Below are 27663 nucleotides of genomic sequence, written 5' to 3'. Positions count from 1 at the left end.
TACACGCTTAACGCGCTACGTAATAAGAACCCTTTACACTAGCCCCAGGGTTGCTTATCGACGTCTTTACTGGAATACTAAATGGTGCTTTTAATTATTTATCATAGGAAAAACCCTTCTTAATTTTTAATTCTATTCTGCGCGACAAATATGCTCAAAGAAAGGTTGGTGCTTGTAGCACAACTAAAAAATGTTTTTCTTTTTTTTTATACGACCAGTGTTACTGGCTGTTAACAAAAACATCAGTTTTGATGTTCTGTATTTTTTTATACTAACGTTAGTTGTTCGGTGGTGGCCGGCGAATGGCGTCCGTCATCCCGCGCACTACCCAGCACCCCATCGGAACCACTCATGCAACACAATAATTACGCACTGAATCACAAAATAAATCCCTCGAAAGCCGCCGTACACTGACCACTATAACATCATTGGTGCACCAATATAATATATAACAACACTGGAATATGACAAGGTTACGATTTTCCGTTTCAAGTGTACGCGAGGCGCGCTGTCCCACCGGCCGCCATCATGGTTTGAGGGAGTGATTCGCGCGCGCGCCAAATGTTATTATGTGTTGCAATACACTTTCCCCTCTGCTCATTTATGGGGTAATATAATACACTGCGTGGCATAACGAAATCAATATTGTGAAAAGAAAATATTTTAAAATACTGTTATGAATACAGCGAGCACTTTGGCTGCTGTCCAAATAAGAGTTAAGAATTGCTAATGTGTAATTAAATACTTACATTTCTATGACCTGATGTTTTAATTATTGTGCATAGTTTTAAGCATGTCTTAAGAATATAAATTGTGTTTTTAACGCTAATTCTTCTGGAAAGAGGTTATTGTAGTCATATTTTTTCAGAAAAACTGTTTTCTTCGGTTTTTAAGAAACAGTCTCAATAATTCCTCTAAAAAATTATTGAGGAGATTTTATTTTATCGCTTGTATCCCCATCACGCATGCGCGATGACCAACTACTGCAATACGACGTCGTGTAATAGGAACCTATTTTTACATTTCTTTGTGGCCTAACGAGAATTACACTTCTAACACAAGACAAAATATAATTCAAAGAACTCTTTCTATTGTCTACGATTTTATGTAACATTTACTATATCTCACGTATAGATTTCTTTGAATTTAAAGGGTTTGACGCTGTGATATAGGTTAACAGGTGCGAGTGAATGACGCTGTATTTTATTGATAAAATATTAATAAAGATTCATTCAACGATTGCTCACAAATTCTTCCGTAAACATCTAAAGATGACCAAATATTGTAAAGTAGGAGTGCGTGTGGGAGTCTACGTAATCAAATAATTTGAACCACATCTCAATGGTACCTCTGTGAAGGTCGGGACATCACAAATATTCGAGACATTTATGTACAGACATATTTACATGCTGTATTTTTCGAAATATTTCAAATATTTTCATGTATCATCAAAATATTAAAGATCCGTGGCGTGACCGATTTCAGTAAACGGGACTAGACGACAAAATTCTCTAACATTAATTATACACTTCCGTAGGAAAAGATGAACTGGAACGAATAACTTGAAAAGTTTTGCTTTTAAAAGATAAATAGCTCGTATTTTTAATATCATTTAATATCATCAGCTCACTATACGTCCCCACTGAGGGATCGGACCACTCGGATCTTACCTTAAGTTAGGGATCACTAAGCCATAGTCAAACACGCTAGCCAAGTGCGGGTTGATTGACTTCACACATATCTTTAAATTTCTTCGATATGTGTAGGTTGTATCACGATGTTTTATTTCGCCGTAAGAACGTCGTATAAATGTACATATGTAAATCGAATAACTTTGGTACACGATGGGATTCGAAGCTTGTTAATTACAAGTCAGGTACAACATCTGAGCCATCGACGCTCTCTATCGTAATAAAAAACACTATATGTAAATAACACTTTAATTAAAGACATTCAATTTCAAATTAGTTTAATACATTTCGGCTTATTTGAACAACTCCATGGAAAAATTAAAAAATGATAAATAGTACTCGTGAATTCGAGTGTTTTTTTAAAATTTAAACCAGAAGAAATGTTTGCTGGGTGCTTCTGTTACTTCTGGTTCAGTTTCAGAAACAGTGGTAAGTTCAGGTTCACTCTCAGTTGTGGGTTCGAGTTCCGAAACTGTGGTAGGTTCAGGTTCACTCTCAGTTGTGGGTTCGAGTTCCGAAACTGTGGTAGGTTCAGGTTCACTCTCAGTTGTGGGTTCGGGTTCCGAAACTGTGGTAGGTTCAGGTTCAGTCTCAGTTGTGGGTTCGAGTTCCGAAACTGTGGTAGTTTCAGGTTCACTTTCGGTCGTGGGTTCAGCTTCAGACACTGTGGTAGGTTCAGGTTCCGCGGTGGTTGTTTCTGAGTCACCAGTGCTGGTGGTATCAATTCTGATAGTTGTGGTGGTAGGTTCTGCTTGCACGTCGAAATTCAAACCTGTCACTTCGCTTATCCAATCATGATAAGGACCGGTACGAATAAAACCTACAGAAGAATTATTATCTTACTTCTTATCTTAATAATCTTACTAATATTATAAACTAGCTTTTACCCGCGACTCCGTCCGCGCGTAATAAAAAATAGAAAACGGGGTAAAAATTATCCTATGTCCGTTTCCTGGCTCTAAGCTACCTGCTCACCAATTTTCAGTCAAATCGATTCAGCCGTTCTTGAGTTATAAATGGTGTAACTAACACAACTTTCTTTTATATATATAGATATAGATGCGAAAGTTTAGATGGATGGATATTTCTTATTACGTATCTCCAAAACAGCTGAACAGATCTCGCTGAAATTTGACATAGAAGTAGAACATAATTTAGAAGACAACAAAGGCTTCTAATTGTGTTTTTTTTAATTCGAAACCAACGGAGTCACGGGCAAAAGCTATTATATAAATAAGGCCCTTTGTCTTCTGTTATAACTTTACTATATAAATATTAGAAAATAGCATGTTGTTTTTGTACAAAAATATACAATACGTAGATAGATAACCATAAGACATTTAACATGTTCATTGTATTTTGACAGTTAAAACAACATTTTTAATGTTATTATTTCCTTGCAGTTGTGTATTCTTACCAGCGGGGAAGTCGGTGTGGCAACCGGTGCCCGAGACGAAAGATGAGATGCCGATCTGAGTGAGTTGGCCGTCGACGTCTTCCACTAGCAGGGGTCCACCGCTGTCACCCTATTCATATCCAACGTAAAAAATTATGCTTAACAAAAGAGAATTTAAATTTGCAAACGAATTTACTTATCTAAATCAAGTTTAAGCTAAAGTTAATAATATTATTTTTGGTTCGAACAATATTTCCTCTTTAACACGTTAACTGCGGATTGAGGCAGAACAGGCCCAAAGCGTGACTTCTCGCTGGTGCGGCAGTCAAAATCGGGTTGTTTCGCTCTGTGCGGGAGGCTACTAGATCAGTATTTCTATGAGTACGACAAAGTCAAATATATAGAAATGTTTCTCTTGCGATATCTAGCCCAATGGCGTAATTAGATAAAAATGAGGTCCTACAGGCCCCAAACGCACAGAAAAGAAATTAATTACGCCTAGTGCGGATTGAGGTCCAATCTATCTCAAAATTTGTAGGCCTCATGGCCGCACTGCACGAAGCGCGGGCGGCGCGGGCGCCGCGCATCCTAGCTTATTGTTGTGGAAAGTTTCGATAACGTTTCGAGTTTCGAGGACGTTTTGGCAGGATTTATTAAAGATTGAGCGTAGAACTTTATTTTAAAATCCTTAACGTTTTAAACCAATAATACCAAATAAGTCAGATGAAGTACTCATCTGACTTATTTGAAAATGTTTATTGGAGTTATGAGAAACTATGTTGACCTCGGTAAAAATTTTACTTATACCATACAAATCTAAATTACTGCAACTTTGAATTTTAAGGGGGTGGCCTGTGTCTATGAGGAACCAAAAGTGCATAAATCGGACACAGAATGTATTTACGAGCCAGAAACACAACACTAATAGCCAAGCTACTATTAACTAATTCTACTTAAATAGCACGATTAATACGTCTTATACTTAATATAATATTCGCACGCACGCACGCACGCACATTCACCACTAACAATACTCAATTATCATCATTATTTTGTTTTGCACAGGGGTGTTGCCTTAAAATATGTGCTCAGTTGTGGATTATTCTTCACTGTTATTTTAAGCAAGTCACAGTTCCATTCGAAGTTTAGTCCATAGTGGCAATTTTTACCATTGTGTGCTGATCATCGTTTTTGTACAGAGAACGTTGAATGTTTTTGCTGATTATTCGCTGAGACCAAGAAACAAGACATATATTAGTATGTTATGCTACTAGGTAGCAAAGTTGATTATTGCGTGCGAGGTGGCATTGTTCAAAGGCGACCTCTACAAGAAAACCGAGCAACCAACAATCATCATGCTCCCTCATACGATGTTTTTCAACACTTGTGAGTAAAAAAAAAAGAAGTAAACGCAAAAACACTTACGAAATCCAAAATAAACAACAAAACTCAAATTAAAAAAAAGGAAATTTCCTTTCCTTTCAGGTATAGTAAAATAACTACGCGCTAGGGCATAATTTGTACCATATATGCCTAAAATCGATGAACGGATAAGTACACGCACAGACAAAGCCACGCACACACACACACAAACACACACGCAGACACACGCGCACACACAAACACACACACACACACACACACACACACACACACACACACAAGAGATCTAAAATATATATTTTATTTCAAGATTTCCTATCGGCAGATGTGCTGATAATTTGTTCCAAAGAGGTGGTCAAAGAAAGCGCTGCGTAGGTTGGTACGAAAAATTAAGATTGACATTGAATGGCACGCAAGCTGCTAAGAAAACTAAAAAAATTGTGACTTTTTGTGTCCAGTGTGACAAATCTTTTTGTTTACCATGTTTTAATGAAAAACATTTTCAGTGATTAATACTCAATAAACATTAATCGTAACTACAACTCTCTTTTAATCCCATCACTAGTCATTAATTGACCTTCCTTTCAGTGCGATTTGAGGCAGAACCGATGACAAATTTTTAATTTTACTTTATTCATTAACGAAACGTCCTAACTCCAGGCGAAGCTAGATTCATATTATGCACATATTTAAGTTCATAAGAGTGAAGTTTCAAGCAAATATCGTCTAATTTGGACTTTTTAAAAATGTTTTTCGAAAACATAATTTTGTGAGGCAGGAGAGGCCTCAATAGCACTGGAAAAAAGTTCAACTTTGCCACGAACAGACCTCAAACGCACTGGCTGAAAGTTCCGCCAAAATGGCCTCGCAGCTAACGTGTTAAAGCGATCATTAAACTAATATCCTAAAATTTCTATTGATTTAATAATTGCATTTATTTGGGTACATTACATAATTCAATTTTTTCAACACTTTCCCGCCAATACGGCTTCAAGCATTTTGTAGTGTCAGATTCAGCGCGCGAAACGCGAATGTCAACTGATTTTAAAAAGTTTTTTTCTTCTTTTAAAATTTACCTGGCAAGTAGACTGGCTGGTTACATTATAACCGCTCGCGCAGATGGTAGAGTCGATAACAATGGTGCCGTAAAGACCGCGGCAGAAGGAGTTTGAAACACCGCGTAAATACACCCAGTTCAAGTTCTCCGGAGACTCACCTATTAGTAGTTATTAAAAATGATTCCACTATTTAAAATCACAAAAATATATTGTTATATGTTTTCTTTCTTTCAACAAGATGGTGATTGCACTAGAAATTTATGGCAACAATGTAAAAATGGCACACGAATCAGCATATCCGATATATTTATATGATTTTTTCAGAATATGGCCAAATTGCCCTCTTTCCTACAAAAAATATTTAGCATAAGTGATTGTGTCGGAAGAGTTCGATTGCCGGAGAAGAAAAAAACTATACTACATTTCTTTAATTCCATTTCAGCGATGTCTCGGACAATATACCTGAGGTCCATGTGCGTCCCCAGCCACTGGCTTGTAACCTGACATCACTGTAGTCCTTGTTGGCGTCAAAAGACGACTGCAAACGTACTGGTTGGACACGATCTGTCACAAAGATTAAAGATGTAACAAGAAAATATTACTGTAATATTGTAAAAAAATCTTATTACTGATCTGATTACTATTTTTATTTTATTAATATTATTGATTTATGTTGTTGTCCGTTATGTATGGAATTTGACATTTCTCTGTTGACATAATATAGGGGTTCATTTCAAACAAAATACGGTGTAATTTTTTTTATCTTTTTACCTGAGAATTGCAAGACGCGGTTGAACTTTAAGAGACCGATATCGTGCGGTTGAACCACAGATTGCAGCGCCTCGATGTACAGAGGGTGATTGTAGTAAGTTGTGGTCTCGAAGATGCTTTCAGGTCTCGTAAGGTTGACAGCACCGGCACGAATGACTATTGTAACGCGGCTGCAAACGCAATAATAAAGTTTGATTACTGGTATTGATTTGTCCCGTCATCAGAAAGTAAGTCGAAAGAGTATTCTGTGCGTGGCCAATCAAGCACGGGTACTATGTTTTTTACTCAATTTATAGTATTAACAAACTACGTTAATTTTACGACGAAGTATTATTCAACATTTCAAATAATTAAAAAAAGAATTAGGATCAATTGATTTTATACCAATTCTTCAAAATCTTACCAACCGTTACAAAATAGGAGGTAATAATATAAGGAATGCTATGTGCATTCCTTATATTAGGTAATTTCCACGAAAACATCACCTCCTATATATAGGTAAAGATTGAATCGATATTCGTAGTAAAGTAACCTTATCATAATTTAATGAATTCATACACTACGGTTTATCTTTACACGATAAATTCATTAACTTGTTTAATTAATTAAATTTATCTAAAGTACGATTACGCGTCACAATATTATCAGTTATATTGCCGACAATGGTGTATGAGTATGTAGGTATTTCACTAATATTATAAATAAAGAAAGAGTTGTGAATGCTTGTTACAAACTAGCCAGAACGAATAAATTAAACGAGTGAATCTGGATGATATTTTGGATAAAGATACATTACAGATTGGAAAAGCACATAGTCTAGACCAGTGTTTCCTAACCTTTTTGGATCCATGTCCCATTTTTCAGACTATTGCCCCCTTATAAATTTTGTTTAGAAATAAATTTCTCTCGAGGCCTAAATAAACAATGTTAGAGAAATAATTAAATACTACTTTTGGCTGACTAGAACAATTTCATATAAAATTTTTAAACACGAAAACACATATAAATAGTTTAAATGCAACGGATTTTTACACGCCGCGTTTTACACGCGTACGCCCCACCTTGGGAAACACTGGTTTAGATACTTTTTAATTAGTTCCACGAGGACAAAGTCGTAGGCGGCAGCTATACCTAATTATGAATACTTGATCCAAAAAGGTAACTATTTAAAAACGTAACAGAATAACAAGGACTAAAACAAGAATTCAACAAAATGCTTACGTGGCAGTACAATGTGCTGCTGTAAGTCCCCATTCAGGGTGTATGATTGTACCACCACAACCATTCACTCTGCCATCGAGGTTGACCATCCTAAGTGAGATCTGATAGGGAAACTGTCCTTCCTTCGCCTCCCATCCTGACACGATGCGATTAGGACCTACAAGAAGAAATTTACTATTTTAAATTCAGTCACAAAATCCGAATCTATAAGTCTACAATTTAGATTTCCATAATAATATATATATTTAAATGTTATAATTTTAAAATAATAAAAGTTACATATTCAACTACACTAGGTAGACATACCTAGAACCGCTAAATGTAGAGAAACACTCTACGAGATATGGTCAAGAGGAAAGGCGCGATCCTCAGGAATGAGGAAACGCTACGTAGAGCGAGAGAGAGAGATAGATTTACTTATAAAATGTAAACTAAAATAGTATTTATAGGTAACTTACTGCGCAGAGCATTCTCCGGGAAAGTTACCCTTGGGTAAGCTAATACCTGAAAATAATATAACGTATTGAAATATATCTTTTTAACCTTTTAGTCAAGATTACATAGGTGTATGTAAAAGCCTAAATTGTATCGTATCATATCGATTTTGATGTGGAAATTGTTTTATAAAAATTAATAATAGTTCAATTTTGTAGTAAACCATAATAATCGTTTCTGGTTAGGTTTTATTCTGTGGCTTATATAAATTTTATAATTACCGAGCTCCCAAGCACAGCCACTAAGAACCCTACAAGACACCAGCCCGCCATTGCGTCGTATCCGTCAATAACGCAATTTTCACCTCATTATACTCAAATATACTTAATTGATAACGAATATAGATTAATTTGAAATATTAATCACTTAATCTTAACACCTATGATAATCATAGGAAATAGATGTTGATAAAAATTACATTTATAATTAATTATCCGAAATTAGATATCCCCATTTTGTTTTAACAAATGTGATTTTGTAATACATTTTTAACATGAATGAAATTGTGATAAAAATAACGTATGTGATAACAATCACAAACGTCCATTTAGATATTAATCAAGGCAATGAGGTCATGATGTAAACGGCGGTGTTAGCTTCAATTTAAATATTGCAGTCTTGAAATTACTTTGAATACCACTAGGAGCACTGGTGGACGTGGGCACTATGAACAGGCCATACTCAACCATAATGGAGGTGTATAAAGGACAAAAGGCCATAATAATACATTTATGTATTACTAGCTGTAGCCCGTGATTGCGTCCGCATTGAATAAAAAATGTAATAAGTAGCCTATGTGTTTTTCCAGACTATGTTCTAAATCTGTGCCAAATTTCATCAAGATCTCTTGAGCCGTTCCGGAGATACCTTAAATCAAACATCCATCTATCCATCTAAACTTTCGCATTTATATTAGTAAATTTACAGAAATATTACATTTAGTTTGAAATTTTGCGATCTTTGTTTTAAAATGCAGTCAATAGATGGCGCTATTTCATCATGGGGGGGGGGGAGAAAAACTGAAAGGCAAAATTAGAATAATTGTCTATGCGACATACTCTTTGTCAATTTTCTAAAATGCTGATGACAGTTACCTAAGTTACACTTGCTCTTTGGTTAAATAAACCTCAAAACACCTTTTTTCATTAATTAATTTTGAATTGGCCAACACGACGTGGTTTCTTTTAAGAATTACTTTATTGGATTTTTCTATTTTGAACAAGTGCACATTAATAGCAGTGTATCAACATGGGTGTGTGGCTAGAGGTAACGACTGCAAAATCTGAAAATAGACACGAAATAAAGTTGGCGGGTGCCGCTATCTCAAAAAGAATTTCTGAAGAGGGTTTAGACAAAACTGTTTTTCAATTAACAAATTTGAACCTTTTAAATATAAGTGATACATGCCTTACATCATTACCAGACGATATTAAACTATTAGTTAATCTGCAATCACTATTATTGTTCGGTAATAAACTTCAAGAGTTTAACGAAAACATAACCTCCTTACCGAAATTAAAGGTTTTAGATTTATCACGTAACCACATAACGAAGATTCCTGACAGTCTAAACAAAATGAAGGAGTTGATGAATATAAATTTGAGTTCAAATGAGATCGATACGATGCCTAGTTTAGGTGATTTTCCAAATTTGATATCTGTGGATATCTCAAACAACAAATTGTCGTCGTTTTTGGACATCGAAAATGCGAATATGCCACATCTAACTGATTTAAAGCTAAAAGGGAATTGTATAGAAGTATTACCTAGCCATGTGGCCCGAGTATTGCCTCTACTGAAAAACTTTGATATGGGTGATAATAAAATTACATTAATTCCTGGGGAACTCGCTAATTTAGGAAAATTAAAAGGTGAGGCAAATCATATAAAATGAGTAATAAATGTTCTTGGTATTCTATTTCGATTTCATCATAATTTTAAATATTTTGTCATATCATTTCACCTTATTATTATTATATTAAGTTATTTTTCTGTTAAGTAAAACAGGCAAAAAAAAATTATTAAAAAAATATACATATTATTCCAAAAAAACCTATTATTCTTAACTAAATTAAAAGTTGGTCTTAGTTAACATTTTTCCTTCTAGAGTTGCATTTTAACATTGTGCAATATCTCAAAAAAAAAAAAAAGATTGGCAAGATATAATATTCAATGACAATAAACTATAACCCTTTATTTCAGAACTGAATCTTAAAGGTAACAAATTATCAGACAAACGTCTCATGAAGTTAGTCGACCAGTGCCGTACAAAACAAATCCTCGACTACATCCGTGAACATTGTCCAAAATCTGAACAAACACAACAATCAAGTAAAGGTAAAGGAAAGAAAGGGAAAAAGCAAGAGGAACCGCAACCCGAAGATATCGAGGAACTTTGTCATTCAATGAAAATATTGCATGTCGAAGATGACACAGTTCGGGTTAAGATTATTGAATCAGAAGTTGCGAACATACGTCCATATATACTCTGCTGTATTATAAATAATATAAATTTAACGGATGAACTGTTTAAGAAATTCATACAGTTGCAAACAAAATTACATGACACGGTGTGTGATAAAAGAAATGTAGCAACTATAGCTACGCATGATATGAGCAAGGTAGCACCAGGTACGTTCTTTAGTGTTTTTAATTTAATAGAACATTCTGGAAGTAATTTAATTTTATCTGGAAATCACAAATATAAATTACTCTAGTTACATCTAAAAACCTTAAAAAATATAATATAAAAACTAAAATAAATCATTATAAGGAGTCCCTTTAGGCAAGGTTCCGAAGATACTGGTAGCGTTCCCCCTTTGAATGGCTAGACTTATTCTTTGTCCGAGGTCCGAGGTAGCTGCCACCTATTTGGTCTCCTGTGATGATGACGAATCGAATCAATCGAATTTAAATAGTAAATACTACAACAGTCACTGTCATTTGAGAAATAATGAAAAATTATACTTATACTTAATTATATGTGGAACATGTCTTAAACAACAACAATTCAAACAATAATTGTTAGAAATAGTTAATTTTTACTAAACTTGTCACGTCTCATCTATATATATATATAAAAGAAAGTCGTGTTAGTTACACTGTTTATAACTCAAGATCGGTCGAACTGATTTAGCTGAAAATTGATGGGGAGGTAGCTTAGAACTAGGAGACGGACATAGGATAATTTTTTTTTTATCTTGTGTGCATTTTTTATTCCGCGCGGACGGAGTCGCGGGTAAAATCTAGTATTACATAATTGATTAAAGTACTGTTCAATTAATATTTAAAAATGTATTTATTTCAAATAATATGGCATGGCTACAATTTAATTCACCTTAACTGATGTGGGTGGGTACTAATTTATTTCAGGAGACCTGATCTACACAGCAAAGCCTCCTAAAGCACTAAAGCTGACACCATTGTCGAGATCTCGACAGTACAGTGGAGAACAGCTGTTCCAACAGCTAGCCGCAGAAGCGGAGGCTCTTAGGAAAGAAAAGAAGAGGAATGTGTACACCGGGATACATAAGTGAGTAACAACTCCAGCTTACTACTATTTTAACACTCTTAAAAACATTAATCGAATGACAATTTTAACTTGAAATTTATGAAGCGCTATACACTATTCGTGAGCGTCGGTGGCTCAGGGGTGAAGCACTTGACTTGCAATCTGTAGGTCCTGGGTTCGAATCCTGCCATGTACCAATGTGTTTTTCGATTTACATATGTACATTTATCCAACGTTCGTACGGTGAAGGAAAACATCGTGATGCAACCCGCACATATGTGTGAATTCCCGGGAGAAAAAGACGATGACAAGGCTCGTCGTCAGTCTCGTTTTGTCTTACGAAATGTCGAAAATTGGATTGCGGAGGTTCATTTGGCCGTACCAAAATGGAGGTCCGTAATCTCTACCTACCCCTCTGTGTTACAGGCGTGAGTTTTGTTTGTTTAATTACAGGTACTTATATTTATTAGAAGGCAAACAAAAGTATCCATGTCTTGAAGATGCCAGTGGTAAAGTGATTAGTTTCCCGCCAATAACAAACTCTGAGGATACTAAGGTAAAATTATTTCATTTTGCAATAGTAATAATTATATTGTACTAACTGTCGCCCGCTACTCCGTCCGCGTGGAATTAAAAAATCTTAATATGTAGTCTATGTGTTCTTCGACACTATGTTCTATATTTGTTGCAAATTTCATCAATATCCGTTGAGCCGTTACAGAGATACCTTCAAAAAAACATCCATCCATCCATTTAAACTTTTGCATTTATAATATTAGTATTAGTAAGATATGTAAATATAAACAGAGTTATTATTAAAAAATCTAGTAATAATTAATAAATATATATTTTATAATTAATTTAATAATATCTATTTTATTTTAGACTAGCTTTAACCCGCAAATCCGTCCGCGCGGATTAAAAAAAAGCACACAAAATAAAAAAGTTCCTATGTCCGTCTCCTAGTTCTAAGCTACCTCCCCATCAATTTTCAGCTAAATCAGTTCGACCGATCTTGAGTTATAAATAGTGTAACTAACACGACTTTCTTTTATATATATAGATGTCAAGCAGCACAAAGACGATGTTAGTAGAGGTGACGTCACACGCGTCTCTCTCTTCCTGCAAAACGGTCATGGACAAAGTGTTGCAGGAATGTCTGTTGCTAGGCATTGGGGATGAGGGAGAAGATGAGGGTTACCACACACTATCTGTGCAACAGGTATTTTTTTTAATAACAGTTTTTTTACAGCTCTGGATTCTTGCCTTTTGAGCCAAGTGAGTACCTTTAAATGAGTGAATTTCTCTTCTCCTTAGTTTTAATTGATGTTTGAACTTAGTTAATTAAATTTTATTTGTCCACAGGTAAAGATAGTTGACACTGAAGGTAATTTAAAGAGCGTGTACCCATCGAGGACGGACTGTGTGTACGACGGCACCAATATTAAAGTGTACCGTCTGCCAAAGAAATAAACTTCATTATTAAATAATGACATTACAGTTCTAAATAACGATTTTGGAATTTGAAAAGTTCCAACCAGCAAATATGCTTTTTTCAATCTCATTTTGTTAGTCGTATAATCTTTAATTTCCACTGCTACAAAATAGTGATGTTTTTTTGTACAATTGTATCGGCAGTGGAAATAACGAAATGTTGATTAAAATAATTAAATCATAATAATTCTGTGGTCCTAGCACGAATATTGTGACAATCGCCTTCGTATCGTCATTGTCAATTATTACGAAATTTGTATAAGATTTTAATTCGATATATGACGATATAATGGCGATTGTCACAAATATTCGTGATAGGCCCACTTTTCTATAAATGTTTTGTCATAAAACTTAATTTACTTTCTTTTAATGTTCTATATTTAATTTTTGTAACTTTTTTTTCTTTTAATATTATTTTGAATAAGTAATTTCTTGAATTCATTTATGAAAGTGAATTCGTGTGTTGTCAAAGAACATTAAATCAATAGTCGAATTTAAAAATTATTGAACGAAGATTTCAGGCTTTAACAAAAAAGAAAAATGTGTGAAATGCTAATAACTTTTTTAGTCGACATATTTTTTCCTGGGCTTTAAGCTCAACGGTTTAAAACAACTTTAACTTGAAATGTAAACTTTTTTTTTGCAAAATATCTACTTACAACACTAGCTAAAAATAACCCATCATGTATTTTCGTAATTGTAACTTTTATGTAAAACTTGTTATTACTTAAAAATTGAATTGTGTAAAAAAATAATATTAAAACCAATCTTGCGATACGAAATGTCAGCTTTTTTATCTGTAACAAATGTCAGTATTTATTTGCTGTCACTATTTATTAATGTTAAATTTTATCTGTGATGTAAAGTTTGGAAAACTCGCTATGGCCTGTTTTTGCGTGTTGTATCTTAAAATAAGAAAAAGTTTTGTTACTTTTTGTGAAACAAATATTTTTGAAAAATACTATGACTTTTTATTGACTAATTATAATATGGACCTTTTGTTTTGCAGGTTTTATTATAAAAAACAAACTAAAAGTCTGTTTTTGAATTCAAATCACGATCGACATACACAAAGATTGAAAGTTTGAAAGGTGTTTTTTTTTTTTAATTTTGCGTAGGTTCACAGGAGTTTCAGTGTGGTAATACGCGAAATATGAACAAGTACCTTGTCCACGCCACGATATGGATGATAAATATTATATCTCAGTTGGTCTCGTACAGCGCGGTCGCTTACACTTAGCCTTTTAACATTTAAAATAGCCTTAAAAAGAAAGGAGACACGAGAGTGAGATCTGTTGCATGTTGACACAAATAAGAGCAAGATTAAAACAATATTTTTATAGGAATAGACATTGAATTAATAGCGTTGTGACTAGCAACACTACTATTCGCAATGTCATTTGATTTTGAACTTGTTTCTTCATGTCAAAATCAAATGTTTCAAAACAACCAAAATCGTGGCTTATTTTAATTTTTAAATGTATAATAATGCAATTTTTATTTATTATGTTATTAATATAAAGTTATCAAGATGCGAAGAAGTTTAGCTCCGAGCCAAATCGGGGCGAATGATAGCGTGTTCAAAAGTCCTCTACTTAATTCATCGAAACGTAAAAAGCGGGAATGTACAAAAATACCGCTTGCTCAAAAATCTCTTTCTCAATCTTTATCCGCATCAGATCATGAAATACTCATAAAGCAAATTTTAAACAAGCCCTTTAAAGTGCCCATTCCTAATTATGTGTCATCCTATTGTGGGAAGAGTTTAGGGTTGAAACGAACGCAAGTGCGACGCGCCTTACATGATCCCGACGAACCAAACGCTTTGGTATTGTATCGCCCGCCCTACATTCCTGAACACGAGAAAATGAAAATGAATGCAAACGATATAAAAGTCGCAGTTGTTGTCGATCCCGTGTTGGGAAACATCTTACGACCACATCAAAGGGACGGAGTTAAGTTTATGTACGATTGTGTGACTGGTATACAGATAGAGAATGCTTACGGATGTATAATGGCAGATGAAATGGGTCTAGGAAAAACTTTGCAATGTATTACTTTGCTCTGGACTCTATTAAGACAAGGCCCCGACTGTAAACCAACTATAACTAAAGCGATCATAGTTTGTCCAAGTAGTTTAGTAAAGAATTGGTACAATGAGATTGGAAAGTGGCTGGGTCAAAGGATAAACGCACTGCCAATGGATGGTGGGAGTAAAGCTGATATTACACTAAAACTCCAGCAATTCATGAACACATTCACAGCAGGGAGAGTTGCTACACCTGTCTTAATAATCTCATATGAAACTTTTAGGATTTATTCCAATATTTTGCATTCATCTGAAGTTGGTTTGGTCTTGTGTGATGAAGGCCATAGGTTGAAGAATAGTGAGAATCAAACTTATCAGGCTTTAATGGGTTTGAAAGCTAAACGGAGAATTCTAATCTCAGGAACTCCTATACAGAATGATCTTACTGAATATTTCAGTTTAGTACATTTTGTGAATGAAGGTATTTTAGGAACAGCTCAAGAATTTAAAAAGAAATATGAGAATCATATTCTCAAAGGTCAGGATGCATTAGCCTCTGCTCAAGAAAGGGAGAAAGCACAGGAATGTCTACAAACTTTGACATCTATAGTCAACAAATGTATGATCCGTAGAACTAGTAATTTACTAACAAAATATTTACCAGTCAAATTTGAACAAGTTATATGTGTCAAAATGACTCCACTCCAAACACAAATATACAAGAATTTTATAAATTCTGATGCGATTCGTAACAAATTTACAGGCAGCGGTGACAAAAACACATTCACTACATTATCTAGCATCACAACATTGAAGAAGTTGTGTAATCATCCCGATTTAGTGTATGATAAAATAATAGAGAGATCTGAAGGCTTTGAGAAAGCTAAAGATTTATTACCTGCAAATTATGACATTAAAGATGTAAAACCTGAGTATTCTGGCAAGTTGATGATATTGGATTGTATATTAGCTAATTTAAAAACAAATACAGATGATAAAATTGTCTTAGTATCAAACTATACACAAACTCTTGATCTATTTGAGAAGTTGTGTCGTAAAAGATGCTATCAATATGTAAGACTTGACGGCTCAATGACGATAAAGAAAAGAGCTAAAGTTGTTGAAAGTTTTAATGATAATGATTCTAAAGAGTGGATATTTATGCTCAGTTCTAAAGCCGGTGGTTGCGGTTTGAATCTGATTGGAGCTAACCGTTTGATCATGTTTGATCCTGATTGGAATCCAGCTAACGATGATCAAGCGATGGCGAGAGTTTGGCGCGACGGACAGAAGAAACCATGCTATATATACCGGTTACTAGCAACCGGTACTATCGAAGAAAAGATATTCCAGCGTCAAGCTCACAAGAAAGCACTCAGTGATACAGTTGTTGACCAAAATGAGGAGTCACTGAGACATTTCACTTCTGAAGATTTAAAAGATCTGTTCCGTTTAGAAGAGAATACATTATCGGATACGCATAGTAAGTTTAAGTGCCGTAGATGCGTGAACAATATACAGGTAACATTGCCTCCAGAAAATTCAGATTGTACATCGGATCTCTCCAACTGGTACCATTGCGCTGACAAGAAAAGTTTAGCAGATATAGTTTTAAAACAATGCTGGGATCTTGCCAAAAGCATATCATTTGTATTCCATCATAGATCCGCGGAAGCTGAAGCTAAAATTATTGAAACGGAAGATAAGGAAAATGTACAAGAGACAAAGAGACGGAAGATAGAAATTGATGAGGATTATTCTGAGCCGGATGATAGTGGTGATGAAGATTATAAGTGAATTTAATTTGTCTGGTTTCCATATAAGAAGAAATTATGTTTTTTTATTGTAAATAATGTGATAAATTATGAATCCAATATATATTTATTTTGTTTTAAGAAGAAATTATATAATTTTTGTAAATATTAATTGTGTATATATTCAGTATTTTTTTTTTTCTTCATAAGTATCAAGTATTCTTTTTGTAAACATTATTTTTTTTGTTGGATTGGATTTAATTTTTTTCTTTACAACTAATGTATACATTCATAATTATACATAATCTGTAGAATTGTAGAATCTGTAAAAAAAATAAACATTTACAAGATCATTATCGGAATTAATAAAAATACTATGTCCAGATATTTCCATCTTTATTTATAATTAATACTTCATCTTATTCTATTAACATATCATAAAATATTTTATTACAAAATCCAACAGATAAAAACATAATTAGTAAAAAAAATTAAATATTGTACTTTCCTTATATACATTAATAAATGAAAACAAATATATAATCTATTGTTATAAAAGAATACATAATATATAACACGGTTCTAGATTTGTTATTGTTGGTTTCTGAGACAAAATCTTCATTTAATACATAGTTTTTTTTATTTATTAAGGCTTTGGATATCTACATAATATTGTTATCTCTGTTTTATAAATAAATTTTGTCCTCTGTCACTATTTTACAGAATGAAATGGACAATATATTTTAAAACAACTGTCATTACAGTGGTTTTTTAGCCGACTTCAAAAAGAAGGAGGTTATCAATTCGACTTTTTTTTTAGTGTGTTACCGCGAAACTCCGCCCCTGGTGGTCCGATTTTGATAAAAAATATTTTAATCGAAAGGAAATGCTTGCAGATGGGTCCCATTTTTTGTTTTTTTTTATACGACTTTGTTCATCAAGGTGAATGAAAACTTTTTGAAAGTATTCTAACTGGAACAGCTCAGTTTGATTCCGTAAGACCAGCTGGGAGGTTGTGATGAATATCCCAACTTCTCAGCATTCTCATTCACTTCGTATGGATTCTTAAAATTCTTTAACAGAAGTCGCACCTGACAAAAAAATTAGTTGATCGTTATTTCTTAAAAAAAAAAATATATATACATAAAAAAATACCCTCAAATAGGGCAATAAAAAAAATTGTGCAAATTTCACCTTGCCGAAGTCATTTTTCTCAGCATCGGCTATTGCTTCTTGTAATATCCAGTTACTGGGTATGTACAGGGGGTTGACTTTCAACATCCGGGCACGTCTCACTTCATCACTTACTAGAAACAGTTATTAAAAGAAAAAAAAGATTAAATCTATATCTATATATATAAAAGAAAGTCGTGTTAGTTACACTATTTATAACTCAAGAACGGCTGAATCGATTTGAATGAAAATTGGTGGGCAGGTAGCTTGGAACCAGGAAACGGACATAGGATAATTTTTACCCCGTTTTCTATTTTTTATTCCGCGCGGACGGAGTCGCGGGTAAAAGCTAGTATATATATAAAATAAAGTGATGTTAGTTACACTATTTATAACTCAAGAACGGCTGAATCGATTTGAATGAAAATTGGTGGGCAGGTAGCTTGGAACCAGGAAACGGACATAGGATAATTTTTACCCCGTTTTCTATTTTTTATTCCGCGCGGACGGAGTCGCGGGTAAAAGCTAGTATATATATAAAATAAAGTGATGTTAGTTACACTATTTATAACTCAAGATCGGTCGAACTGATTTAGCTGAAAATTGATGGGGAGATAGCTTAGAACTAGGAGATGGACATAGGAACTTTTTTTTATCTTATGTGCATTTTTTTTTATTCCACGTGGACAGAGTCGCGGGTAAAAGCTAGTTGCTATTATAAAATTAAATTTTCTTTTAACTTATAGATTAATAAAAAAAATGATGTAAGAACATGGTTCAAAACAATAATCTTTAGAGATTAGAATACATGAATATTTATACTGACCATTTCCTTGTTCCAGTCTTTCCCGATATCTCTGAACCCATTTATCCCACTGCGAGGATTTAGAGACCTTTACCAAAGACCACTTGCTCTCCAATGACGTCACATCTGCCAACTGTGACATATCCAACTGGAAAAAATAATTACAACTTTATTTCAGTTAAAGTTATAAAATAGACTTAAAATTAACTTTATAACTCGTTAACGTGATACATTAAAAATTTAAGTTCATGTAAACAATTCAAAGCTAACTCAATATGTTTTAGATTATTGTAAAAAAGTAAATTAACAACTAAAATGGCGATCATATTGTATTATGTACAGTGTGCGATATTGTTTTCATGTAAGTGACTTTTAGTTTTTTTTGTTTTAAATTCTTTAAACCTAAACCTATATGCCTCTTCCGGGGATATTATAGCTTTCCAACAGTGAAAAAATTATTATATGCAAACAAAACAAATATTTGTTCTTAATATCTTAGTATAGAAATGTCATCATCATCAGCTCACTATACGTCTCTACTCGGAGCCTAATCTAAGTTAGGGGTAACTAGGACATAGTCAATGCTGACACAGTGCGGGTTGACTTCACACATATTTGAATTTCTTCTCAGATATGTACCTGTGTTTATAGAAATATAGATAACTAGCTGTCGCCCATGGCTTCGTCCGCGAGGAATTAAAAAAAATATCATTATATTATTAAATTTAATATTTATTAAATATTACTATTTACTGAGCCCCTACTACTAACTAACTATTTATTAATATAATCAAATATTAAAATATTTTTTTATTATTATTATTGTTATTTTTTTTTAATTCCTAGGCAGAAAGAACAGAACAGATAGAACACATAGACTACTAATTCTACTTATTTGTAGCCTATGTGTTCTTCGAGACTGTGATCTACACCTATGATAAATTTCATCGAGGTCCATTGAGCCGTTATGGAGATATCTTCAAAAATCCATCCATCCATCTAAACTTTCGAATTTATAATATTAGTAAGATAATAATTACCTCAGCCATTTGTCTGAAAGTTTGCGTGTAATCGGCCATAGTCTGCTGCATCATCTGCAGCAAGTCTTTCACCAACTTATCATCACCGTCTCGTAGCTCTGACAAGCCCAGTTTGCTTATATATGTGTGACTGTTAATAAAACATATTTTTAAAATGTTATATAATTAAAATTAACTAGTTATCACCCGCGACTCCGTCCGCACGGAATAAAAAAAAACATAATTAGTAGTCTATGTGTTCTTCCAAACTATGTTCTACATCTGTGATAAATTTCATAAAGATCCTTTGAGCCGTTTTGGAGATACTTTCAAAAATCCATCCATCCATACATCTAAACATTTTCATTCATAATATTAGTAAGATATAAATATATATCATTCGTGGTTAGACAATTAAATATTTTATTTTGTTATAAAAGTTCTTACCCGACTTTATTCTTGACATAATCCCCAAGTGTACTTTGCACATCTTTTATCCTTTGCTTCTGGTCATCTGTCAATATCGGTTCTAAAGCTTCTGAAAACTTCTCCAGATTCCATACAAGTATCTGAAATTATTTATTTATATATACTACTAGCTTTTATCCGCGACTCCGTCCGCGCGGAATAAAAGAAAATGCACACAAGATAAAAAAAGTTCCTATGTCCGTCTCCTAGTTCTAAGCTACCTCCCCATCAATTTTCAGCTAAATCAGTTCGACCGATTTTGAGTTATAAATAGTGTAACTAACACGACTTTCTTTTTTATTTATAAGATTAACTGTAAACCTCGACTTCATCCGCTACAATTAAAAAAAAAACTTAATTATTGGGTTCGGAAAGTCAAATCGTTTTTATGTTTATTTCTATGTTTGTTTCTATTCTCTATGATTAATAATGCATTTATCAGCTCGTGGTGCATCTTCGTCGAAAATACACGAATCCTAAGTCGAGAAAAAACGAAATGACTTTAAGAACTACCTATTAGTAGCCTATGTGTTCTTCCAGACTATGTCCTAAACATGCCAAATTTCAACGAGATCCATTGAACCGTTTTGGAACCTTCTAACATCCATTTAAACATTCATTTCTTCATAACATTTATTTAGTAAAATGGATTAGATTTTATTGCCAATAGAAAAGTCATATTAACCATAATTAAATTGCCCGGCTCTAAATTTGGCAATAATTATTATAATAATGTTACTATGCCTATGTTACTTCAGCATAAAGTTACTTTCCAATAAAAGTCCGGACATAATCGGTCCCATGTTACGGAAATTATCTGAAACAAGCGCCATCCGATTGCAAAGTTAGCGCGTACCATCTTTAGACCTCATCACCACTTAATCGGGTTGGATCGTGGTCAAGCGCTAGCTTTTACAATATATAAAAAAAATCCGCATACAGACAATTAAAAAAAATAGTTTGCGAAATATAAGTATTTCTTTTTTCAATCTTACTAGTATTATAAATGTGAATGGTTTAGATGGATGGATGGATGTTTGTTTGAAGGTATCTCCGGAAACACTCAACTGATCTTGATGAAATTTGGCATAAATGTAAAAAATAGTCCGGAAGAACACATAGGCTACTTAATAACTTTTTTTTTAATACCGCGCGGACAAAATCGCGGGCGATAACTAGTACAAACAGACACTCCAATTTTATTAATTGTATATATTTACCTCAGGTTGTTTATTAAATGCATACCGTCCGGCATCATCAGATGTATTAGGTACATAATGTTCATAATAATGTTGCATGAAGCCGTACGGTCCGTAGTCTATGGTCAAACCCAGCACGCTCACATTGTCTGTGTTCAGTACACCATGAGTGAAACCTACACCTGAGGATATAAAACTTTGTAAAATAAAACATACATTGTACAGGAAAATGTCACTATAACGCCTTGTTTACATCATTCCAGTACAGTAGGACAGTAGCGTTAGTCTGACATGCAATGTATGGGCTCACTGGAGTAGTGATGCAACGGATGTCTGTTTCCGTTTCCGCAAGTGCGGAAGTTCCGCGTGCTTTTCAACATCCGTTTCTGCTTCTGTTTCCGCAACTTTTATAACGGAGATAAAACGGAACTTTACGAAGGCTGAGAGATACAAATGCGCGGCGCGAGACGCGCATTCCGTGCGCGGCCTTTCGTTACTTGTCGCATTTGTTTGTTTACGTACTTTTTCGTGAATTTAAGCGCGTAATATTTTCTGCTGCTGTTTGAAACAATCAGTTTCTCTTGCTGGAGTAAACTGTCTAGTTGTTGTCCATATAAAATTTGACAACTGACAAAATGTGACTATTTCATACTTACAAGTTATTAAATGTACTTTTGAATAAGTGATAACCATGTAATATATCATCATCGTTATTATCATCAGCTCACTATACATCCCCACTGAGGGGCTCGGAGCCTCAAATTAGAGGTGACTAGGCCATAGTCAACCACGCTGGCCCAGAGCGGGTTGACTTCACACATATCATTAAATTTTTTCTCAGATATGTGCAGGCAGCATCACTATGTTTTCCTTCACCGTAGGAACGTCGGATAAATATACATATCTAAATCGAAAAACACATTGGTACATAGCGGGATTCGAACCCAGGCCATGCAGATTGCAAGTCAAGTGCCTAATAATTATATATTTTTCTAATCTTGATTTGGTGTTTTTGATACTTAACACATTCACTGTTTACAAAATAAAAAAAAAGGTAACAGCTGGGAGCCAAAACTTTTTACGGTGAATTTTTATTTAGTATATCTGGGAGTTTTTGAACATATAGATAAATTAATAAAGTTTTTTGTATTTGAGCGCTAGGGATCATCATTTTGAGCGCTAGGGATCATCATTTTGAGTACTAGGGATGGCAATGGTTTAGTTCACTAATACTCGTATGTAGATATTTGTTCCACGATCGCATTTCTGTGTACAAATATGTTACAAGATTTTGACAGTCAAGTTTTTCATCAAATTCAAGAATATTGAGTAAAACATGTAAGGATATACTAATCAAAACCAGCTTTTATCTTCTCGGTTCAAGATATTGTAACATTTCATACATACACACACGTATACACACACACACACATAAACAAAAACGCATACACACACACGTACACACATACAGGACATACATATATTTAAAAAATATTCATACATAACAAAGTTCAGCCTTAGCTACATGTGATACAAGATATTTGTATGTTTGCCTCCGTACGAACGTGGTCACTACAACATTGTAAGAATGAAACTAAAACTCTTTTTCGTTAGTTGACTATATTGCCAGAGTGGCCATACAAAGCAACATGGACTTTTTTCAAACGCCGGCGGCTTACTGGCTACTACAAAATGAACGGGCCCCTCGCTCGGATCCGAGGGGGAGGCGCCGCTACTAATAGCTCTGCCCACTCGGATTCGAGTGGTCAGCAGTGAATGTATTAATAAAGAAATATATTTGTCGTTTATCTACACGAGTGGTTTGGCGAACATTAATTTGTAAATAGTGTAATTTTGTTTCCTGAAAATAAATAAAATAAAAAAACGAATTTTAACTTATTGCAGCACAGTAAAAATACATATATTGAAGGCTAAAGGACACCGATATCCAATGCCTTAATAAATTAAAAACAAATACAAACTGTTCTTACCAAAAAAAAAAAATTTGTAAATATGTTTTTTTTTAATATTTATTATACACTTCTGTTTCCGCTTCCGTTTCTGTTTCCGTTTCTGCTAAAATTTATTCATGACATCTGTTTCCGTTTCTGGTTCCGGTAAGACACTTCCGTTGCATCACTGCACTGGAGCCTAGTGTTTACATTCTGTTGTATGCCAGTGCTGATTTTAAGCGCTACTGTCTTACTGCACTGGTATAATGTACACCAAGAATAAGAGCAGATTTAGTATGCATGTGTTGCTGATAAGTTTTTGACTTTGATTTTGAAGTTTTTGATTTTATCAAAATGGGTAGTAAATAAACATCCTTGACTACATACAACATACTTTAAAATCATACATTTCATCACATAAATAAAAAGTTTATCAACATTTTAAAGTTGTACTTACCTTGCCAACTAGCAACCATGTCTAGATTAGTGTGAGCCACCTCTGAGTACCATTTTACATATTTATCCGGATCATCCGATGAAATGTTTGGAAAATGATGCTGTAACAGAAAATTTATAATCTAATATATAAAATTCTCGTGTCACGAGGTTCGAACTTGAACTCCTCCGAAACGGCTTGACCGATTCTCATGAAATTTTGTGAGCATATTCAGTAGGTCTGAGAATCGGACATCTATTTTTCATACACCTATTAAGTTTTTTTTAACTGCGCGCGGACGGAGTCGCGGGCGACAGCTAGTCTATTAATAATTTTTTTTTGAGCGCAACAGAAAAAAAAATTGTTAATATTCATTAATCCATTTCATAATGACACACAAAATTCTTCACATTTCTTTATAAGTGACATTCTTTGTAAGTGTCACTTTGCTTTGAAAGTGACATTTTGTTTACAAATTATTTTTATTTATTTGGAACAGAGTATATTTTTGTACCTTAATAACAAAGTCAGCTAATTGCCTCATGGTATGTGGCTCCTTCCTCTTCAGCAGTATCTCAAAGGATCCGAGCCGGTACCAGGCGGGGGCGAGGCGCATCACCACAGCCGCGCGCTCCTGCCGCGCAGCCCCGCTGTAACTCTTGTCACGCCATACTTTATGCTCATCACTCACTGCAATATTTTTTTATTAATATAAGCATAATATAGACAACCATACTCAGAGTCATTTAAAGTTACTAATGTACAATATCAGGTTTAAGGAATGGTAGTGTTCATTGACTAAATAATTTAAAATAGCTAACTAAAATTGAATGCAGTCTTACCCACCAAAGCCGCTGCCCTAGTGGTGGGTATTCCAAGATAGTAGCATGCTTCAGATGCTATCATCTCTCTGATGGAGGACCGTAGCACCGCGCGCCCATCACCAAACCGAGAGTATGGCGTCTCCCCTGAACCCTTCAGTTGTGGCTGCCAGGATTCACCTTTCCTGATAAGTACTATCAAAGTTATACAAAGGCACAACTTGAATCATAACCCAGAGAGAGACATTTACAATTTTCATCTGGTGCGATCCTGATTTCTGTCTCATTTATTTCTTAGTATCAAAAAAATATACTTGATACTTTATTGAATGAAGTCATCTAATAAGCTATCTCAGTAATTTTCAAACTTATTTCATTCACCGCTCCCTTTGAAAATCAATTATATTTCAGAGCCCCCTAATTTTTATTCAGCCCTAAAACTTAAAAACCACAATTTCATTACTTTAATTAATTTCAATGCCCCCATTTTTTGGGCTCCTTATCGCCCCCTCCTAGGTTTTAAACGTTCACAAGGGGGCGATAACGCCCCCAAGGGACTTGGGACAAGATACTTTGGGAAACACTGAGCTATTTTATTGAATGTTTAATTGTAAAAAAAATATTTAATAAGCTTTGATTGACTCAATTATAAATAAAAAGTTTGTGTACTCTTTACCTGTTGACATACTCTCCGAGGATGTGAGCTCTTCCATCCCCAAGTTGATCTGCCCAGTAACCAAACTGGTATCCACCATATCTGGAAACAAATATTGTGCTGCTTCTTATCTTTATAACAATATGAAAAGATTTGTATTGATTTTGTAAATAGGAAACATATTAAAAACCTACTGATCCAAATATAAAAAAAATCTTTTGCCATAAGAAAGCTTTAGTATCTATCCTAGATTTTTAATAATTCCGCACAGAAGTTACAAGAAAAACCTATTAATAAACTTGAAAAGACATCATTCAAATGACTTCATGACATCTTATATATATAAAAGAAAGTTGTGTTAGTTACACCATTTATAACTCAAGAACGGCTGAATCGATTTGACTGTAAATTGGTGGGCAGGTAGCTTAGAACCAGGAATAGGACATAGGATAATTTTTACCCCGCTTTCTTTTTTTTTTTTTTTTTATTCCGCGCGGACGGAGTCGCGGGTAAAAGCTAGTGTTATATAAATCATAGTATTCATGAAAAATAAAATAGTATAAATTGAATATATTAATCAAGTTTTCTTAAGAAATGTTTATATAAATACCTATGACAAACAGTAAGACCTCCTTCAGGTAAATATTTTCCAGCTACCATGTCAATAAATTCCACAGTTTCCGCCACTTCTGGATCCAAATCTAGAATATCTTTCATTGCATCTTCTGAGACGCATACCAAATGAAGTTTTCCTATTAAAGGTTCTGTTGGTACCTGTAAGAGTACAAACAAAGCACTTAAAATCATATGTTTCATATTTAAAATTCACATTTTGGAAAAAAAATTACCTTAGAAAATACAGCATTTTTAACCGCAACAGGAACATTATATTCCGGGTCTTCATTTATAGGTAACTCAGCATAGTTTGGAGGATTTCTAAACTTCCAACTTTTTAGATCGCGTATTAATGATTTTTCGCAGCCTAACATGATTGACCTTTGATCATTCAGAAGAGAAACACAAACGCATAGTGCTCGTCTCATGTGTGATATTACGTTATAAATTGGTTATAAAATCAAACATTAACAATGATTAGGCAATTTTTATTTCTTTCAACTCATCCACGCTTTACAAAAACATCTACAAGTCGCATTTGTAATCATGACACACACACACACACAACATAAAACTTGAATCGAAAAATGGATAAAACATAAAATTTATGATTTTATTTGCATTTATAATTATAGATCTCCACAATATATTACTCTAAAAATTGTTTACATATTTGACAATGACATTTGACATTAAAAATGTCAATTTTTTTCAATGTTAAGGCTAGTGATGCAACGGATGTCTGTTTCCGTTTCCGCAAGTGCGGAAGTTCCGCGTGCTTTTCAACATCCGTTTCTGCTTCTGTTTCCGCAACTTTTATAACGGATATAAAACGGAACTTTACGACAGCTGAGAGATCCAAATGCGCGGCGCGAGACGCGCAGTCCGTGCGCGGCCTTTCGGCACTTGTCGCATTTGTTTGTTTACGTACTTTTTCGTGAATTTAAGCGCGTAATATTTTCTGCTGATGTTTGAAACAATCAGTTTCACTCGGATCCGAGTGGTCAGCAGTGAATGTATTAATAAAGAAATACATTTGTCGTTTGTCAACACGAGTGGTTTGGCGAACATTAATTTGTAAATAGTGTAATTTTGTTCCCTGAAAATAAATTAAAAAAAAACGTATTTTAACTTATTGCAGCACAGTAAAAATACATACATTGAAGGCTAAAGGACACCGATATCCAATGCCTTAATAAATTAAAACCGAATAAAACTGTTTTTACCAAAGAAAAAAAATTGTAAATATGTTTTTTTTTTATTATTTACACTTCTGTTTCCGCATCCGTTTCCGTTTCCGTTTCTGCTAAAATTTATTTTTGACATCTGTTTCCGTTTCTGGTTGGTAAGACACTTCCGTTGCATCACTAATCCTTACAACGGACAGTGCTAAAATTAAATATGAGGAAATGTAAAATTTTTCAACTTTTTTGCAGCTGACTTTTTTTGCAACTAGACGGGTTATTATTCCTACGTATTATTTTCAATAAATTATTTTTATCTTAGTTTAATATTTTATACAATTACCTAATTATTAAAAGTGATGGAAATTAAAATAATTTAGGTGTGATCAATTAGCTAACAGCCTCAATTCAAATTGTCTCTACCTCACCACATAGATCATTTTCAGTGAAATTGGTCCTCATTTTGTTATTTAATTTTTGGATCTTCTAATTTGTACATATCATAATTGTACATGTGTTCCACAAGGATCTTGT

At 34.1% G+C, this 27663-nt stretch overlaps 5 protein-coding genes across 5 annotated transcripts in view; 2 read left to right on the top strand and 3 right to left on the bottom strand.

Moving 5' to 3' along the window:
- The window catches only part of LOC106707475 (cholesterol transporter ABCA5), a 37606-nt gene extending 37053 nt beyond the window's left edge, over nt 1-553 (bottom strand). Inside the window, exon 1 of the mRNA XM_045683296.1 lies at nt 277-553. Within this exon, the coding sequence (XP_045539252.1) occupies nt 277-353 (77 nt within the window). The 5' untranslated portion in view covers nt 354-553. The remainder of the gene's footprint in view (nt 1-276) is intronic.
- Nucleotides 554-1924: 1371 nt separating this feature from the next.
- LOC106712973 (collagenase) lies at nt 1925-8326 on the bottom strand. Its single transcript, XM_045683121.1, has 8 exons — nt 8237-8326; nt 7979-8024; nt 7521-7677; nt 6300-6469; nt 5991-6092; nt 5547-5686; nt 3109-3217; nt 1925-2511 (listed from the first exon to the last, which is right to left on the bottom strand). The coding sequence occupies exons 1-8, from the start codon at nt 8285-8287 to the stop codon at nt 2051-2053; spliced, it is 1236 nt and encodes a 411-aa protein (XP_045539077.1). The 5' UTR covers nt 8288-8326; the 3' UTR covers nt 1925-2050.
- Nucleotides 8327-9106: 780 nt separating this feature from the next.
- LOC106712982 (leucine-rich repeat-containing protein 47) lies at nt 9107-13100 on the top strand. Its single transcript, XM_045683187.1, has 6 exons — nt 9107-9885; nt 10217-10645; nt 11387-11546; nt 11979-12081; nt 12589-12747; nt 12891-13100. Exons 1-6 carry the CDS (start codon nt 9264-9266, stop codon nt 12996-12998), a joined length of 1581 nt encoding a protein of 526 aa, XP_045539143.1. The 5' UTR covers nt 9107-9263; the 3' UTR covers nt 12999-13100.
- A 1359-nt stretch (nt 13101-14459) lies between these two features.
- Nucleotides 14460-16868, top strand: LOC106712976 (DNA repair and recombination protein RAD54-like). The gene has a single exon (XM_014505668.2). The coding sequence runs from the start codon at nt 14551-14553 to the stop codon at nt 16843-16845; it is 2295 nt and encodes a 764-aa protein (XP_014361154.2). The 5' UTR covers nt 14460-14550; the 3' UTR covers nt 16846-16868.
- An 844-nt stretch (nt 16869-17712) lies between these two features.
- Nucleotides 17713-26527, bottom strand: LOC106714508 (protein adenylyltransferase SelO). The gene is made up of 12 exons (XM_045683214.1): nt 26179-26527; nt 25941-26104; nt 25352-25432; nt 24697-24860; nt 24369-24544; nt 23876-23975; nt 21488-21648; nt 20247-20368; nt 19821-19950; nt 18802-18928; nt 17997-18109; nt 17713-17893 (listed from the first exon to the last, which is right to left on the bottom strand). Exons 1-12 carry the CDS (start codon nt 26371-26373, stop codon nt 17771-17773), a joined length of 1656 nt encoding a protein of 551 aa, XP_045539170.1. The 5' UTR covers nt 26374-26527; the 3' UTR covers nt 17713-17770.
- Nucleotides 26528-27663: the final 1136 nt, after the last annotated feature.

The sequence above is a fragment of the Papilio machaon genome, chromosome 21, assembly GCF_912999745.1.
Source record: "Papilio machaon chromosome 21, ilPapMach1.1, whole genome shotgun sequence".
Lineage (NCBI taxonomy): Eukaryota > Metazoa > Arthropoda > Insecta > Lepidoptera > Papilionidae > Papilio > Papilio machaon.
This window is presented reverse-complemented; position numbering and strand designations above follow the sequence as displayed.

Excerpts from the sequence above, each read along its gene's own strand:
- LOC106712973 (XM_045683121.1), bottom strand. The coding sequence starts at position 8,287 with ATGGCGGGCTGGTGTCTTGTAGGGTTCTTAGTGGCTGTGCTTGGGAGC. Across the intron at positions 7,678-7,978 it reads CCCGGAGAATGCTCTGCGCA|GTCCTAATCGCATCGTGTCA; the intron begins GTAAGTTACCTA and ends TTCTTCTTGTAG. Across the intron at positions 6,470-7,520 it reads GCAGCACATTGTACTGCCAC|CCGCGTTACAATAGTCATTC; the intron begins GTAAGCATTTTG and ends TTGCGTTTGCAG.
- LOC106712982 (XM_045683187.1), top strand. The coding sequence starts at position 9,264 with ATGGGTGTGTGGCTAGAGGTAACGACTGCAAAATCTGAAAATAGACAC. Across the intron at positions 9,886-10,216 it reads TAATTTAGGAAAATTAAAAG|AACTGAATCTTAAAGGTAAC; the intron begins GTGAGGCAAATC and ends CCTTTATTTCAG. Across the intron at positions 12,082-12,588 it reads CAAACTCTGAGGATACTAAG|ATGTCAAGCAGCACAAAGAC; the intron begins GTAAAATTATTT and ends TTATATATATAG.
- LOC106712976 (XM_014505668.2), top strand. The coding sequence starts at position 14,551 with ATGCGAAGAAGTTTAGCTCCGAGCCAAATCGGGGCGAATGATAGCGTG.
- LOC106714508 (XM_045683214.1), bottom strand. The coding sequence starts at position 26,373 with ATGAGACGAGCACTATGCGTTTGTGTTTCTCTTCTGAATGATCAAAGG. Across the intron at positions 24,545-24,696 it reads TAGGGCAGCGGCTTTGGTGG|TGAGTGATGAGCATAAAGTA; the intron begins GTAAGACTGCAT and ends AAAATATTGCAG. Across the intron at positions 18,110-18,801 it reads AAGACTGGAACAAGGAAATG|TAAGTGATGAAGTGAGACGT; the intron begins GTCAGTATAAAT and ends AACTGTTTCTAG.